Source organism: Uranotaenia lowii, chromosome 2 (genome assembly GCF_029784155.1).
Source record: "Uranotaenia lowii strain MFRU-FL chromosome 2, ASM2978415v1, whole genome shotgun sequence".
NCBI lineage: Eukaryota > Metazoa > Arthropoda > Insecta > Diptera > Culicidae > Uranotaenia > Uranotaenia lowii.
The window spans coordinates 248,839,650-248,856,304 of record NC_073692.1 but is presented as its reverse complement, the minus strand read 5'-3'; the positions used below and the strand labels follow the sequence as shown (position 1 = coordinate 248,856,304).

Sequence of the window (16,655 nt, the reverse complement as noted above, 5' to 3'; positions counted from 1 at the left end):
CAAACATTTGAAAATAAAATCTAAACGACAGGTGATATTACCCCATCTTCTACAGTTTGGCTTTCGCTCTTTCAACTGTTTGAATTTTCGAAGAATTTATCAAGTTTTTGTTTAAAATACCTTAAACTCTATTTATTCCCCACTTCGGGATTCTTGGAAAAATCGGAGTGGTAAAAAAAAAGAAATTGAAATTTGATCCGGAATGATAAAAATCCCAAAAATGCTCATAGCTTCAGATAATCCTGATCAATTTAATGTAAAAGATTGATTATTTTAATTAAAATAAACCGTTTTGAACATTTATACTTTCTACATTTATAAATTTCTATATTTCTGGTGAGAAGTTTTATTTGATTTTTCAAATGAAATAATAATCACTCTGTTTGTGACATTCCAACTCTTTTCTCTCAATTTGTATCACTTTGATGTCTTCTACAAAATTGGAGCCAGGGAAATTTGCTATTTAATCATGTTATTGACATATTATGTTGGATTTGCGCTAAATGTAAGACGAGCGTTTTCACAGTGATTAGCATGATTTTGTCTTTGAAAAAAAAACGTTAAAAAATCTTCAAAAAAATAAAATGTTCTAGACCCCCCGGTGGATTATTTCAAATTTGGGCTCAAATGAAAGGGGAAAGTCCGAGCTTTCGAATGGTGCAAAAATTAGCGATGCTAATTTTGTTGGAAGGTTTCTTTATGCAGTGGAAAGGAAACGCGTCTATTCTATCTCAGAATATCTATAAGACTGTCATTTATTCATAACTCATACATGTGTAAGTGTATTCGATCATGTCATTAAAACACTGAAGTAAAATACAGTTTGCTTCTCACGTTGTCAGCACGGTTGTGCTAACACTCCTCCTCAACGTTAGAAGTAGCTTGAACACCGATCGCCTCACGATGTCGTTCGAGCTTGACTCGATCCAGCGGCTTCGTCATTAGGTCAGCTTCCATTTGTTCCGTCGGTAAATAACGGAGATCGATGATACCACGTTGACGCAGGTCCTTCGTAAAAGCGTACTTGGTATCGATGTGTTTGGAGCGTTTCTCGATCCGCTCCGAAAAGACCAACTTAATGCAGGACTGGTTGTCCTCCCACACGACAACAGGATTCGGATTTCTTTGACCAAGGTCTTCGAGTAACTTCTTCATCCAGAGCAACTCCTGACACCCGTCTGCCAAGGCTACGAACTCAGCCTCGGTTGACGACAATGCTACGCAGTCTTGCTTACGCGTAAACCAGCTAACTAGACCTCCTCCGAATTTGATGAGCAACCCAGAGTTCGACTTGCGATCGCTCTCGTTTCCTGCCCAATCCGCGTCAACGAAGCATTCCAGATCCTGATCTGAATTTCCAAGGTGGAGCCGGAAGTCAATTGTGCCCTTCAGATACTTTAGAACACGCTTGGCCTCCGTCCAATCACGTTCTGTTGGGCTCGACACCTTTCTGCACAGCAGCGACATGGCAACACAAATATCCGGTCGAGTAGTAACGGAAACGTACAACAAACTACCGACCAGCGAACGATAAGTAGTGTTTGATGGCAAGGATAACTCCTCCTTTTGTTTTACGTATCCGGTATCGATTGGGATTTTAGATGGTTTTGAATTTTCATGTCCGTAGCGAGAAAGAAGTTTTTCAACGTAGCACTTTTGATTCATAGTGTAACGACCTTCGATGTATTCAATATGAATCCCCAGAAATTTACGTAAATTGCCCAGGCTAGACAACTTGAAGTGGGCCTCCAAGGCTACAAGGACACTATTAAATTCTTCCTCAGAGTTACAAAAAACAACTATGTCATCTACGTAAATCACGATGAAGCACCGACCATGTTTACTTTCTTTTACGTAGAGACAAGTATCGGCTTTGCCTGGCGAAAATCCCATTTTCTTGAAGATACCATCTATTTTGCCATTCCACATCCTTGCTGACTGCTTAAGCCCATAGATGCTTCTTTTCAATCGGCACACAAGATCGTTACCAGACTCGAAACCCGGTGGCTGCATCATGAATATATCCTCCTGCAAATCGGCGTAAAGATAGGCACACTTTATATCCAGATGCTTCACGATCATGTTGTCGCGGCTGGCAATGGTTAATAGGGTACGAAAAGTGGCTTGTTTGGTCACGGGTGCAAATACCTCATCGTAATCCGTACCAAAACGCTGCGAAAAACCTTGTGCGACCAACCTCGCCTTGTATCGCACGACACGGCCATTCTCGTCCTCCTTCTTTTTAAACGTCCACTTACACCCGACAGGCTTTCTTCCGGGTGGCAGCTTGACTAGTTCCCAGGTTTCGTTCGCTGTTAGAGAACAGATCTCCTCCTGCATCGCAACTTTCCAAGCCTCCTGGTCCGGGCTCGAAATCGCTTCCTTGTAGGAGAGTGGTTCCTTGGTACTATGGACGATCATTCCACCCACATCCTGGAAACGTGTCGGAGGGATACCTTTTGTGGCACGTTTGGATCTTCTTAACTGCTTCTCACTATCGCCGATATCATCGATATCACTGATACCTTGTACTGGTTCGCCATCACTGAAGCCATTAAGATCCGATTCTTCGGACAGGGCTGAACGGTACGCTTCTTCATCTTCACTGTTACTTTGGTCATCATTCGGACCAGTATTGCACTCATCGTTTATTTGTTTTTTTATTGGCACTTTTTTAATCACTGAATCGTACAACACTTCCTGCTCCATATCTTCGGCGGGTTTCTCCATCGGTGGATCAGCTTCGGTTGTCGGTTCTACAAACCGAACGTCGCGGCTAACGGTGATCTTCTTGGTGGTTTTGTCGAGAAATCTGTAGGCCTTGTGCTCAAGAGAATACCCCACAAAGGTAAGTTTCTTCGCCGTTGCCCCGAGCTTCTTACGTTTCTCCTTTGGCACATACACCCACGCACTGCTGCCGAACACTCTCAGACTTTCTACGTTCGGTTTAGTGCCGTGCCACAACTCGTACGGCGACAATTTCACGGATTTCGTTGTTAGGATATTCTGCAAGTACACAGCAGTGTTCAATGCTTCGGCCCAATAACACTGCGGCAACTTAGCATCGAAAAGTAAACACCGGACCATTTCTACTAAATAGCGGTTTTTTCGCTCCGCAACACCGTTTTGCTGTGGACTGTAGCCGGCCGTAAATTGCACCTGAATTCCCTCTCGCTTATAAAAATCACGAAGCCTGGTACAAGAATATTCGCCCCCTTGATCCGAACGAATAATCTTGGGTTTGCGACCGAAAACATTCTTCGCCATGGCAGTGAACTCCTCGATTTTGGCGGGCACTTCGGATTTATGTTTGAGCAAAAACACCACACAATAACGAGAGCAATCATCAATCATCGTTAGGAAATAACGATAGCCACTCACTGATGGCACATCGACAGGCCCACACACGTCTGTGTGTATTAAATCCATGGTCGCACTAGTAGTGGATGATGATTGTTTCGGGAAAGGAATTCGCACACTTTTAGCTTTTAAGCAACACTCACACTGCTCGTCCACACCGCAGTCAAAGATTTTCATTCCGTTCACCAGCTTTTCTTTTTCCATCCGCCGAATCACAGCCAGATCCCTGTGGCCGAATCGCTTATGCCAGACATGTTGGCAATCCTTGTTGTGATGGCTATTCGTGGCCAATGCCACCACTGTGGGCTGGATCAGCTGGTAAAGCCCTTGCTTCAGCTTCGCTACCGCTACCGTCATCTCACCAAACATTATACGGCATCCACGATCGTCGAACAACACTTTTGCGCCTTTTTGTGTTAGCGCAGGCACTGACAGCAAGTTCATGGCAAGGTCCGGAGTGTAGAGAGCGACACTTATGTTCATTTTTCTTGATTGTCCAGACTCATCACAACATTCAATCACTCCACACCCCTGGCCTTCCACTTTAGCCAATTTCCCATCAGCGATTTTAACACTACTAACATCACTTTTTGTCAGTTCACTAAAAAAGCTCCGGTCGGAGACTGTATGACGGGTTGCACCAGAGTCTACAACCCAATGCAGCGTACTTGAGTTCTCACGCACACTCGTGGCGAACGCAAACGAAACACTTTCGTCTTTCTTTTTGGGTTGTTTTCCTCTTGATTTAAAATCACTTTTCGAACCCCGATTCCTTTGCGGGCACTCAAACTTCTTGTGGTTTGCTTGTCCACATTCAAAACACAAAAGTGGCTTCTTCTTATTGTTCGGACGACCACTACTGACGCCAACTTTAAGCGCACATCCGCTCCCGGAAGCGTTTTCACGTTTTGCTACCTCGTCTAGTAGCTTTCTTTTCACTAGTTCCAGGGTCAAATCTGCATCTGACCGGCTCTCTAATGCCGTTGTCAGCGTATCGTAGGAACTAGGCAGACTTCGAAGAATCATCGCGACTCGTAAATTTTCTGCTAGAACCTCCCCGGCGCTAGACAATCGTTCGAAAAGCTCCTCCATGGCATACAAATGATCCGCCATGTCGTCGCCGTCGGCAAAACGCTTTTCACATACCTGCTTCAGCAGAGACACTTTTGAGGTTAGGGTATCTTTCTGATGGTGGTTCCGGAGTGAATCCCACGCCTCTTTTGCCGTCACAGATGATCGAATCAGGCCATGCTGATTATCTTCAATGAGCAGGCCGATCGTAGCTCTAGCCTTTGCATCAAGGGCCTCCCAAGCAGCATCTGATTCCTCCTCGGCTTTTACTCCCGGAACGACACACCTCCAAAGTTCTTCCCGGATCAAGAGAAGTTCCACTTTGAACCGCCAACTCGAATAGTTGAGGTTATTCAACTTTTGAAGGCTAAATCGATTGCCTTCCATCGCTAACGCGGGAAACGTAGTCGCGGACACGAAAAATTATTACGAATCGATCTCGAAATTACATTTATAACGTAAAACGTATTAAAATCGCGTTTCCACGTGCAGGCTCATAACCTGTTGGAAGGTTTCTTTATGCAGTGGAAAGGAAACGCGTCTATTCTATCTCAGAATATCTATAAGACTGTCATTTATTCATAACTCATACATGTGTAAGTGTATTCGATCATGTCATTAAAACACTGAAGTAAAATACAGTTTGCTTCTCACGTTGTCAGCACGGTTGTGCTAACAAATTTTTGATAAATAAAATTGTTCCATCAGAGACACCATGGCATACAATCACAGCCTTGTCATTTTTTTTTAAATGATGTAGGATAATTTATAAAAATCCCAAAAGTGTTAAAATGTTAAAAAAGCTACCCAATTACCAAAAAATTAAGGTTTCAGTAAAACATTGCAAACTCTGCAAACCCGTAGTATTTTAAGCCTTTAATTGCCTTCAAATATGCTTGCAATTTTAAAACTAATTTTTATGGAGCAAAATTTTTTCCATTATCGGTAAAAACTTCTTTCAGATGCTCATTCGGACGTGAAAATGAACGTGGAATTCATATTCACCACTCTTGTTTGTTTTCCGTTTTCACGTTCGCTCAGTGCGTTTACACTTCGAGCGGAATGGCAGTGAACGCGGAAAAAATATTCTAATTCTAATCTTTCAACCATTCTGCATATATTCCACCTAGTTTCGCAACCAGGAAATGCAGTATAGCTGAGTTTTTGAAGAATATAAGTATTTCCGTTTTCACATTCACAAGAGGTGTAAATGCACCTTAATACAGGAAAAATATATCAAAGTAAAATTCGATTCCAACTGAGCCAAACGTGTTTTTATTTCTTTCCGCAATTCAAATCGAAAATATACAGTCCACTTTTTTAAATATTTAAATATTTTTAATACCGTATAACCCGGGTGCCCGTTTTATGAAACTGCAGTTGTTAAGAATTACAACATATTCTCTTTCGAAATGGTGGTAAACTTCCTGACTTACAGTTTCAAAAGAAACTAGGCCCCAAATTTCTTTCCCTTATTTCATAAAATTTTAGAATGAACCATTCATAAAACAAGTTGAAAGTAAGGCCTCCTTACAAGCTAATGGACACGCAAAACAATCTGCACTTAGTCGTCGATTTGTATTTTTTTGTCTTTTATAAAAGGTACACCGGGGTAAGTGGGGACGGTTTTTCGTATAGTTCAACTTTAAAAAATCATTAAAAAATAAGCAGTGGGTCAATTTTGATAAAATCGCGTTCTATGTGATGCAGTACGTGTTGTTCACAAATGCTGAAGAGATGAGCTTGATAGACGCAAAGCGAAAAAAGTTATGTAAATTGTTATGGACTGCTGGTGTCTTCGCTTACCCCGCTTTATGGGGTAAGTGGGACGGTAGATTTTCCCTTTGATTTCTCAAGAAATTTTCAACAAATTTGTGTTTTCTTGGTTGAATACGTTACTTTATTGCTCGAACCGTGCGAAATTTTGAAAAAAAAGTCCACAAAATCTAAGTTTATGTGGAAAATACCGTAGAAAAAATTTCTAAATTATTTTGGGTGAACAATGTGGGCAATGATGAGTCATCTCATCAACAAAAAGATTTTAACTTCAATTTAAGATATTTTTTTGAAAATATTTATTTCGATGAAAGTAAATTTAAACGACATACGATTACAAGATTTGTACAACAATATTAACTGCTACACAAATAATGCTACAGTAGCCGATTTATCGTTTACACTTCGGTCTCTACGCGAATTTTATAAGGAAACTTGCATTAGTATATGAAACGGTTGCTAAAATCTAGCGAGTTACTTCCGCATGAATTTGGTGGAGGGTCGTCGTTATCCGAATCAGGATTTTTCGGTAGCACAAACTTGTTTATACTGACTCGAGTCAGTTTTTGACTTTCTTTTTTAATTTCCTGTTTATACGATTGGTTATCTCCGTGGACAATGTCCCTTAAATGCGGGGGAAGATCCTCCAGGCCGGGTAATTTATCTTCGGTGGCAGGTTCAACTGTAGCTAGCGTAATATTGGATGCGGTATCAACAATATCTGTGGCCGCTTCCATCATTTCGTCATCGTAATCTAAACTTTCAGCATTTATTCCGCTCAAAGATGGCGGATTTAACATTTGGTAAAATAAAATGTACGGAGTGTTTGGGCTGGACAAAGTGTGTAGCTCATCAATGGAACATTTTGTTACGTAATTATCGCTGAATTTGTACCAACAGTTGGGTTTGTCTTGGGCGTACGTGTAGTAATGACCGGAGTCCATATTAGTTCCAGCGTGGACTATTGCTGCGTAGAGTGAATATCGAATCACGTTGGGCGGAGCTATTTCCGAAACAACCCTCACGGACACTTCCTCACTTAATAATACTTTGTTCATTAATTTGATGCGAGTGTGCCTTTGTTGGTCGTATCGGAAGTGTTTGAGCGTAAGAATAAGATTACGTGGTGATTTGTTGATGCGTATGGAACGCTCACCGTCGCAGAGACGTTTGCATTTATCACAGAAGTATTGATTATCACCTACTAACTTTTCTGAGGAACAGTAGAAATCTAGCAACTTTTGAACAGAATGATCTGCCTCTATTCCACTCAACTCGGGGAAAGATAGCTCAAACGAGCGGAACGTGTCAAGATTTGTGCTTTGGGAGCCACACTGTTTGCACTGATACGTAACTTTTAATTTACCGTCGAATGTTTTTTGAATTAATGTCGGTGGAAGTAGTGAGTCTTTAAGTTGTTCTTGTTTCTTACAGATGTTCTGTTGAGGCAAATCGTCGCCAGGAAAAGGTGTGCTCTGCATCATTGTAATCCCATCACATTGGACATTTGCGTTGGTGAGATTTTTTTCCTTCATTTTATTGGCTTCTTGCTCATGAAGTTTTTCCAATAGATATCCCAAAAACTCTGACGAGTCTTGCTGGTAACCTGGTACAAAATCCGGTGGTCTAGCAGCAGCTAGCAAAGCCCGCGGCGTTAATTCAGGTCGATCAGAATGAAGAAGAAGTGCCAAAAGCTTTTGTATTTGGAAAAAAAGTGGTGCGTCAATTTTAGACATTAGGATCTCACGACTAAATCTAGAATTAAAAAACAAAAAAGAAATTGAACGAACGTTTCATGCTTTAAATTGAAAACATATTGCTTTAAATGATTGAACTTACTGTTTAGTCATAACTAAGGCCTGCAGTACGCTGTTCATATAACAGGTGTTGCCTAAATTCACGAGTCCTACACGTGCATTTGTAGACGTGTTTGACGCAGTATGCGTTAGAGTTTGCATCGAATCCTGCAAAGATAAGTCCACTAGCGTTTGCTGGAAATTTGCTGAAGGACTATATCGTTGGAGGCATTCCTCCTGAAAAATTGCAAAGGTAACAAACTTATTTTAGACCTAAAAATCTCGACAAAAATAAGACAATCATAAATTTACCAAATGTTTGTTCGAATACACTGGATAGTGCAATAACAAAGCGGAAATAGTGTCAATAAATCCTTTAAATATTTCAAGTGTTTCAGGACGAGCTAATGAAGCTTTTTCGTAATCGATCAAAAGCTTGGGAATTCGATCAGCCACCTAAAACGAAGAAATGAAATGGTTAGTGACGACAGAAAAAAAACTTTTTTCATTCAACTAACGTGAGCCAGAAGTGATGGACTGTATCGGAGCATACACAAAATTACTGGGCCCAATTTAACTTGATACAATGGAATAGCAGTTTTCTTTATGTATGAATCAATTATTTCCGTTGATAAATCCAGAAGCAGTTTTTGTTTTTGTCTATCCTGTATTAAAAAAAAAGACCAGAAAATGAATCAGAACATGCTTCATTGTAGTTATTGAATCCGTACCCGTAAACCGCAAATTATTTCCATAATCCAAATATTAAGAAACGGTGCGTAGTCATTAGTTTCCAGCCAAAAAGTAAGAGTTTTGAAGATTCTTCTCAACACAGTGTCACTTTTTGAAGAATCAAGTATCATCTGTACACCTGGTTTTATCATATCTTTGTCGGCCAGTGCTAGCACGACCGAAACGCAAGGGGAAGTTTTTTCATCTAGAGAGTAGGAACAATGTTGAAATGTCTTGAATCCTAATATCATCTTAGCTACTTGTACTTACCGCTTGTGATGTGTTTATACAACACCTTCATGCAATCGAATAAAATTTCATTGTATTGTTCCGGAACTTGCTTAGCCAACTCATGGAAAAATTGATTAATTTTCTCAATTTCTGTTTTCATGAGTTTTACTTCGTTTGCGTCGCTTCTAGAAGGTGTATGTGCCAAATTTTCGACAATGGTCTGGCAAAATGTCGTCAACTTGGTCGAATCCGAAGCAAGCATTGTTGGATTATCGAGAATGGTTTCTATTAATTCTATAATTTTAGATATATCGTGCACCGGCTGGCTTGATGACACTTCCGTTAGATGCTGCTTGACTGCCATCCTATGTTCTGAAAGAAGTTTATAAAAAATAGGTTTTTGTTTGTAATAGTTCAGTTTAGTAAATTTCTAGGAACCAGAGGAAAAACCTACCATTTTATACAGATTCATTTAGATTTCATGGATTCTTTAATATTTTTCCTTAGATTTTTATTTGTATTAAATAGATGTATTAATTATTGTAAGCGCTTTTCTGAATGCTACTCTATGCTAAACTTATAGTTTTCACTATAGGCAGATACTATTGAACAAACAATGTTAATGGCTTATTACCTTCTACTTGACCTCGCTCTATAATCCAGCGAACCAATTGAGGAATAGCTTCGATATTCTTTACCGTGGAAGGGAGATTGCGTTTTAAAAGTAAGTCTTGGAGCAAGCTACAGCTGACGAATTCCTTAATCTGAAAAGAAAAATTAGAACAGATAGAAACAAAAGGTTGATTCTGTCGAAACATCCTGAGAGAACTAGTGCCCATTAAGTATGACTGTGTTGAGTTATTCTCTTACCCGAGGAAAGCTCCGACAAAAACAAAAGAGGGAGGCAGAATTTTAAATCGTTTAAAAATATATAGGCAATGGTAAAATAACTCAAACAGAATTTAAACACAATTTTGTAAATTTTTGGATGATTCATCCTTTCATTCAAAATGAAAGGCTCTAGTATGCTTTAATAATCCAAGAGAAAGAAAATATTCGCAGGGAACTACTAAACTAGCCTGTTTGTGCGATGAGATTTATCAGTGATAAAAATTCAATTTGAATCGTGAGCCTTATGAGCCATTTCTCTTAAACTTCTTAAGCCTGAAAAACATTTTCATTCTGAAAAAAAATACAAGAATTCTTGGTTTTTACCTCTGAATTTATAGTTTTCGAACTGCAATAATTGTTTCTACGAATCTAATTTTTTCGTATCAAATGTGTCATAGTTTAAGTTTAACCCTTTCCTAAGAAAAACTAGAAAAAAGAAAGTTTCGTAAAATGTCACTGACAAGAAATTTTGTTGTGCTCAACTCGATCAAAATGTCTTTCTTTATACAATTTTTATTACTGAAAATCAAAACATATGAATCCATAACCTGGTTTTGGTCTCTAATTTTTAACGTATAAATAGCAATCATCATATTACAGGCCTAACCAAAAGGGTGTCCCTCAATATTCATTGACCTCTTTTTTGCCCCGAACTCAAGCATCATAACCTTATTAGTAACGTTATAGAAATCATGGATTCATGGATATTATTCTATTTACCGTATCTGGGGTGGTAGTTTTCAAGATTGTCCATCCAATTTCCGTTATTGGTGCTGATGGTTTCGATTTCGTATCGCCTTTGTCTCCAATTTCCGAGCACAAAATAAAGCTGATATGAATGGTATCGGAAAATAAATTGATGGTGAACCAAAAATAATGGAAGGGAAAAAGTGATACAATAACAAATTGCATTGCATTAATAGTACTTACCTGAAACCAATTTGCAGGCGCTTCCTATTATCAATTTCTTTGAACTCCTCGTTTTTATTGAGGTTTATCAAGTCCGTGACATTTAGAAACATGCTTTTGAAAGGAAAGTCATAATTTTGGCACTGTTTTTGCGATAAAACTCAACGAAATTGCACAAATTCCATAAGAATGATCGAATCAGCCAAATGTCTTCCTTGTTTGTCTTGAAATGGATTTGACATATTGCGTTACATTGCATGATGGGTGAACAACGTTACAGTCGTTACAATTACAACAAACGCTTCAAAGCGTTTTCACGCCGTATCACGGATCAGCGGAAGAACTTAAAAACCCTTAAAACAAGAAAGTTTGCAAATTGTTCCAAAAAGTCAGTACGTTCCATTTGTATGTGATTTGACAGTTGCTTCAGTCCTTTATGGTATATCCTGAGACAGACGTTGGTCCGCTTCAAGAATCAAGATTGATAGATAAGTAGGAATCTAGCTATCCTTTGTTCGCATTCAGCATTTCCTATACGGATGCACGAAGGAATTCTGTGGATGAACGAAAATTGAAAATGTCATCAAATCTCATCTAAAATTTGTATGCTTTCCGTTCTTTGTAAATTCTATGAATTTGAGCGGTTTATAATCTGGCCACTGATACTGGCGCAAATATTGGTTTAAGGATACTAGTTTTAGCACAATTTGATTTTGGAATCAGCTGAAATACGCATTCCCCACCGGAACAAAATATCTGAAAAAAAATCTCTCCAAACTTTAGTACTTTTTACTCAATCAAGATATAATACGGGGCCTTAATTTACACGAACTCAATAGTGGTTAATTTGAATTTGTGTACTGAAATTCAAAAATGCCCAAACGTGAGAACTCCCACCCCAAAATCTGAGTTCAATATTGAAAACTCAAGTTGATGAAAAAATCACAGCTTGTCAATACGTAAAACTTAAGTTGCTTAAGCTTAATTTTCCCGTTCTCGTTCGTATACGCCAGTGGGACGCCAGTTAATGTAGGTTAATGTGTTAAACCCAGGGGGGTGACAATCTGATTCTTCTTGCAAACAAGAATCTTTTTCTTTTTTTCTATCCATCAGGAGAAACGTTTATATATATGGTGTTTTCCTCTCAAAGCAGAACAGAGTCGAAAAAGTCAAAATTTCAACCAATGAGGAACCAGAATGATGGTTGTGTTAGCTTGCAATCATTCATAATTCTCTATAGGATTTGACATCTAGTCCGGTTCCTTGACAGCAAAATTTCAGGTTTGTTATGGGCCCACAAAATCGTGGGCCCGTAATTTTGATGGTTGTCAAAATCAATGAAAGGATAGGGCTGTCACCCCCCTGGTTAAACCTTGTTAAACCTTTGTCATGTAAAAAATAACTCTATTTTTATTTAGAGTGCAACGAAGGCGCCAAAATGAGTGTTTGTTGGGTATTTATTTTTCATCAAGTGCGTTACGCTGTCACAGAAATCACAGCTGCGACGTTACATTTTTTCACTGATAAAAATTTTAGTTTTCGATTGATATATTGCTAACATTTCCACTATTTTCAGAAGAAAAAACGTAAATTTCTTGTGATACGCAGAAAATGCCTTTATGGTGAAGCACTGTTCAATTACTTGCACCAGGCCTACGTGGTTTGCTCGGTTGTCGATAAGGTACGTAAAATTCAAGCTGCTGGAATCGACAGGAAGACTTCAGAGATTTTCAATAATAGCTCTTCAACTATTTTATGCATTTTAGCAAAACTTTTTTTTTTCACAGAACGGACTAATACGAAATGATGCGATATTCTGAAATACCGAGAGATTTATCTTCGGACAGTTTGCGTTGTGGCGAGGTAATTTAAAGCTAATATTTATTGGTATGCCTACCTACATAGAACACATTTCAAGATTTAAAAAAAAAAACAAAATAATGATTCTCAAATAAAAACTGCCAAAACTTTTCATAAACTTGCTTGGCGTTACTAATGCTAATAATTCGAGAATTATTTGTAATTTCAGTACTCGGAGGAGAACCTATGCTACGTAAATGCTCGAGATGATTCCCCACAAAGCGACATTTCTACAAATAGTGGGCAAGGTCTTCCTCTCATAAATTCCGTAGAACACGATAGTGCCATCAAGGAATGTCAGTGTCACAAGAAGCACTCTATCGTATCCATTGGGCCAATAGAATCCATAATAGATCGAAGTCGTGCCACTACTTACAGGTAAAAAAATAACGGGATTATGACAAAAAAAATCGTTTTATTCGAAAACAAATTTTATTTGTAGACGTTGTCCAGCACCTTCAAATAAATCACAAAGTCTCCCACCGAATTCATCAATCGCGAATATCGATTCAATAATCATCAGTTGTCTACGAGTTCCTCCGGAAGAGCTGGCCAACCAACTAACGCTTTTGGATTTTCCTGTATTCGCTGCAATTCAGCCAGATGAATTAGCTAGTTGTGCCTGGAACAAAAAGAACAAAGCAGAACTTTCTCCCAATGTAGTGGCTTTTACAAAACGATTTAATCATACGATCTTTTGGACAGTTCAGGAAGTTTTGAATGGAATATTACCCAAAGAACGGGCTGAAATTATTACTCACTTCATCAAGGTTGTATTCCGAATAAGTTTTCCAAATACCAGTCTGAGTTTTTTTTTATTCTCAATTAAAGGTCGCAAAGTATTTACACGATCTAAATAATTTGCACTCATTGTTTGCAATTACTTCTGCATTGAAAAGTGCAAGCGTTTATCGCCTCGAGAAAAGTTGGTCACATGTTTCCAAAAAAGATAAGCAACAATTTGAGAAATTAGCAGATGTTTTCCATGATGACAACAACTGGGCAAAACTAAGAGAATATTTGGAGAGTCTGAAACTTCCTTGTATCCCTTATTTAGGTAACCTTAACATGAATATAATTCCATTACGAATATTTGATAGATGCATTTTTTTGTCTTTTACAGGTTTGTTTCTTACCGATTTAGTTTATATAGATCTTGCCCACCCTCATAAAGGTGGTCTCGAACCAGAACAACGACGTATCAAAATGAATAATATTTTACGAGTGATTTCAAATTATCAAGGATCAGACTATACTCATATCCAACCTATCATGAAAACACTTAATTATCTCAATTCCGTCCGGTACATTGAAGAACTGCAAACCATATTTGAGGATGACCAATACAAGTAAGTATACTTCAATTACTATCCAGAATGGGTTTTATGATATGGAAATTTGTTTGCAGGAAATCTTTGAAATTGGAGCCAATTCCTTCCTCACCTTCAATAACAACCGTCAGTAACAAAGCATCAGTATCACAGAAGCAGGTTGCTCCTATGACTGTTACCGACAGTAGTAGGAGTAGTAGCGGAAGTGGGCTTCCAACGCACCCGTCAACGTTGGCTTCCCTTAACTTGTCGCCGGCGAAATCCAACTCCATGCGATTTCCCGTGTCAACGCCAAACACGTCGACAGCAAAGTTCATTGGTCATCGCAAATGTCGGAGTCTTGGAACAAAGTAAGTCCACTTTAATATTGATATTTAAAACGCTTTACTGGTTACGAACACAAACAGTAGAAAAGTAATAAAACAAATTATTTATTATTCTGATCAAGATTGGATAAAATGTTTAACGTTCATACTGTGATCAATGTTTAAACAATCGATTATAATACAGGAAATGTACTTTAATCCATATATGATTGTACAGATCAACGTTATATTGGCGTATCCATATTGTATCTGTATCTCACTGAAATATCGTCGTTTATAGAATTAAAGAATAACCTTGAAAGTCACGGAAGATTTGTAACCGAATTATTCAATTTTCCGTTTAATAAAGTTACAAGCTTTCTAATAATAAGGTTAAGAGATGAACCAACTGAAAACCAAAAAAATCTGTAATTACTCTGTTTCTGAACTTCAAACTAATCTGATCTAATGTGCATAGAGAATAGTTACTTCACTAATGGTAGTAACGCAGGCCTTATGTCGTGTGGCATAAAGTATTTGCATTTTTTTAAAGTTTTATTAGTGACACTTAACCATCCTTATGGCATTCGTGTCGAAAAGTATTTACATGACACCCATTAGGCATAACCGTCGATATCCATTAGGTTTGTTTTCTAATGATTTGTGGAAAATATTAAGAGTTTTGTTAGATTTTTGTTAAGGATAAATGAGTTTAAGTCAGCTGCCAATACTTTTTAAAGGAAGCACTTGGGCAGTGGTTCTCCTTGGAGGTAGAACTTGGAAAACTTTTTTACAATACATTGTGTCCTATAAATAGTAAAACTATCATCTCTATATGATTACATTTCCTAAAGAGGGTTGATAAATTTCGTCCGACATGCTTGACCTGACTAGATTTTTTTTTTCATCAACCGAACAGCTCCGTACTCAATAGACGGATCCTCACTAAGCACGATTATACCGATTATAAGCGCTATATAAATTCTGTTCAATGAAGTCTAGTCGAAAACGGGTCGAAACAAAGTAGAAATGGATTGACAGTTGATCACCTGTCGGACCAAGAGGTTTACAGTCACAGCTTCACGCCTCATGACGATGAATTTTCTTAAGCCTATTCATCCGACCCCTCCACCTGGCTTCCCCGATTCGATGATCTTCCAGTTGGCTCCTGGTCCGACAACATTTCACGGCGTCTCCGGCTCGTTGTCTTTCCTTGGCTTCGGCTCGTTGTCTTTCCATCGGTTTCCTGGATGGATGACTGGTCCACTCTTGATTCGGCTTCTCCTCCTTTCCACTAGTGCTGAGCCCATAACCTTTTTGCAGAAAGCACTTAAGGCAGTGGAAAGGAGAGATTCTTTACTACATGACGGTAGAACTTGGAATACTTTATTACATACAATACATTGTGTCCTATGAATACTAAAACCATCTCTATCGTTACATTTCCCAATTGTTTATTAATAATGTGTATGTTGTTACTTGGTCCATCGATTCCTTCGATGAGACAAATCTCAACGAAACTCACCTCATCAAACTCGACCGCAATCCAAAATCGTTGTCCCCGTATCGCTTTGGGCTGTATGCCCTCAATGCACAACATGAGTCTTGAAGTTTTGGCAGGAATACGTCCTCTGAAAGATCGATTCAATTCACTATCCCTTCGGTGACCTCAACAGGTGTGAGGTCATGAACCCAGGTCTTCTCTCTCTATCTCTCTCTATCTCTTCTTCTCTCTCTCTTCTCTCTCGTCTCTCTCTCTCTCTCTCTCTCTCTCTCTCTCTCTCTCTCTCTCTCTCTCTCTCTCTCTCTCCTCTCTCTCTCTCCTCTCTCTCTCCTCTCTTCTCTCCTCTCTCCTCTCCTCTCTCTCCTCTCTCTCTCTCTCTCTCTCTCTCTCTCTCTCTCTCTCTCTCTTCTCTCTCTGCGGTAATCGAGATTTTAATTTTTATAGCAAATGACTAACATGCATGAAACGTCGAGCTCTTATCTCCACCTTATCTTATGTTATGAGATTTCAAACCAATTGGTTTATTCATCCCCAATACCTACCTACCTAAGGGTCCAGCGCCGATTGACCGGCGCATAGGGCTGAGATAAAAGATCTCCACTGCTGGCGATCGCGAGCCAGGCGTCTTCACTTGCTGCCAGCCAAGGTTCTCGTCAACTGTGCGGATTTCAGCGGCTAGACTTCGCCGCCCACGAGCTTTTGGGCCTGCCTCTTCTTCGATGCCCATCTGGATTCCAGTCGAGCGCCTCTCTGCAAATCTCGTTTTCATCTCTTCGCAGGCGTGTGCCCCCAATCCATCTCCACTTACGTTCTCGAATCTCAATTTCTAGCGCCTTTTGATGACACCCGGCGATGAAGTTCAAACGTTTGAGATCCAGTTGCCAGGCCA

At 39.1% G+C, this 16,655-nt stretch overlaps 2 protein-coding genes across 5 annotated transcripts in view; one reads left to right on the top strand and one right to left on the bottom strand.

Moving 5' to 3' along the window:
• Window positions 1-6,477: 6,477 nt before the first annotated feature.
• Window positions 6,478-11,012, bottom strand: LOC129744861 (ubiquitin carboxyl-terminal hydrolase 38). 2 transcript variants are annotated; one of them, XM_055737602.1, is made up of 9 exons: window positions 10,788-11,012; window positions 10,578-10,686; window positions 9,601-9,730; window positions 9,006-9,338; window positions 8,735-8,940; window positions 8,522-8,668; window positions 8,316-8,459; window positions 8,047-8,240; window positions 6,478-7,962 (listed from the first exon to the last, which is right to left on the bottom strand). In XM_055737602.1, exons 1-9 carry the CDS (start codon window positions 10,877-10,879, stop codon window positions 6,648-6,650), a joined length of 2,670 nt encoding a protein of 889 aa, XP_055593577.1. In that variant the 5' UTR covers window positions 10,880-11,012; the 3' UTR covers window positions 6,478-6,647. The 2 variants fall into 2 exon arrangements, with proteins under 2 accessions (XP_055593577.1, XP_055593578.1); XM_055737603.1 differs by lacking the exon at window positions 10,578-10,686 and having other exon boundaries at window positions 10,788-10,927.
• A 1,230-nt stretch (window positions 11,013-12,242) lies between these two features.
• The window catches only part of LOC129744968 (ras-specific guanine nucleotide-releasing factor RalGPS1), a 17,321-nt gene continuing 12,908 nt past the window's right edge, over window positions 12,243-16,655 (top strand). Inside the window, exons 1-7 of one of the 3 annotated variants that reach the window (XM_055737791.1) lie at window positions 12,243-12,447; window positions 12,533-12,629; window positions 12,796-13,004; window positions 13,069-13,396; window positions 13,458-13,683; window positions 13,750-13,975; window positions 14,035-14,307. In XM_055737791.1, the coding sequence (XP_055593766.1) occupies window positions 12,570-12,629; window positions 12,796-13,004; window positions 13,069-13,396; window positions 13,458-13,683; window positions 13,750-13,975; window positions 14,035-14,307 (1,322 nt within the window). In that variant the 5' untranslated portion in view covers window positions 12,243-12,447; window positions 12,533-12,569. The remainder of the gene's footprint in view (window positions 12,448-12,532; window positions 12,630-12,795; window positions 13,005-13,068; window positions 13,397-13,457; window positions 13,684-13,749; window positions 13,976-14,034; window positions 14,308-16,655) is intronic. The other 2 variants (XM_055737790.1, XM_055737792.1) reach the window with 2 other exon arrangements.

Bases quoted from the DNA above. Each gene is read 5' to 3' on its own strand.
- LOC129744861 (XM_055737602.1), bottom strand. From the start codon at position 10,879: ATGTTTCTAAATGTCACGGACTTGATAAACCTCAATAAAAACGAGGAG. The intron at 8,460-8,521 runs GTTAGTTGAATG...TCTTCGTTTTAG, and splicing joins GTCCATCACTTCTGGCTCAC to GTGGCTGATCGAATTCCCAA. The intron at 7,963-8,046 runs GTAAGTTCAATC...TTTTAATTCTAG, and splicing joins GCCTTAGTTATGACTAAACA to ATTTAGTCGTGAGATCCTAA.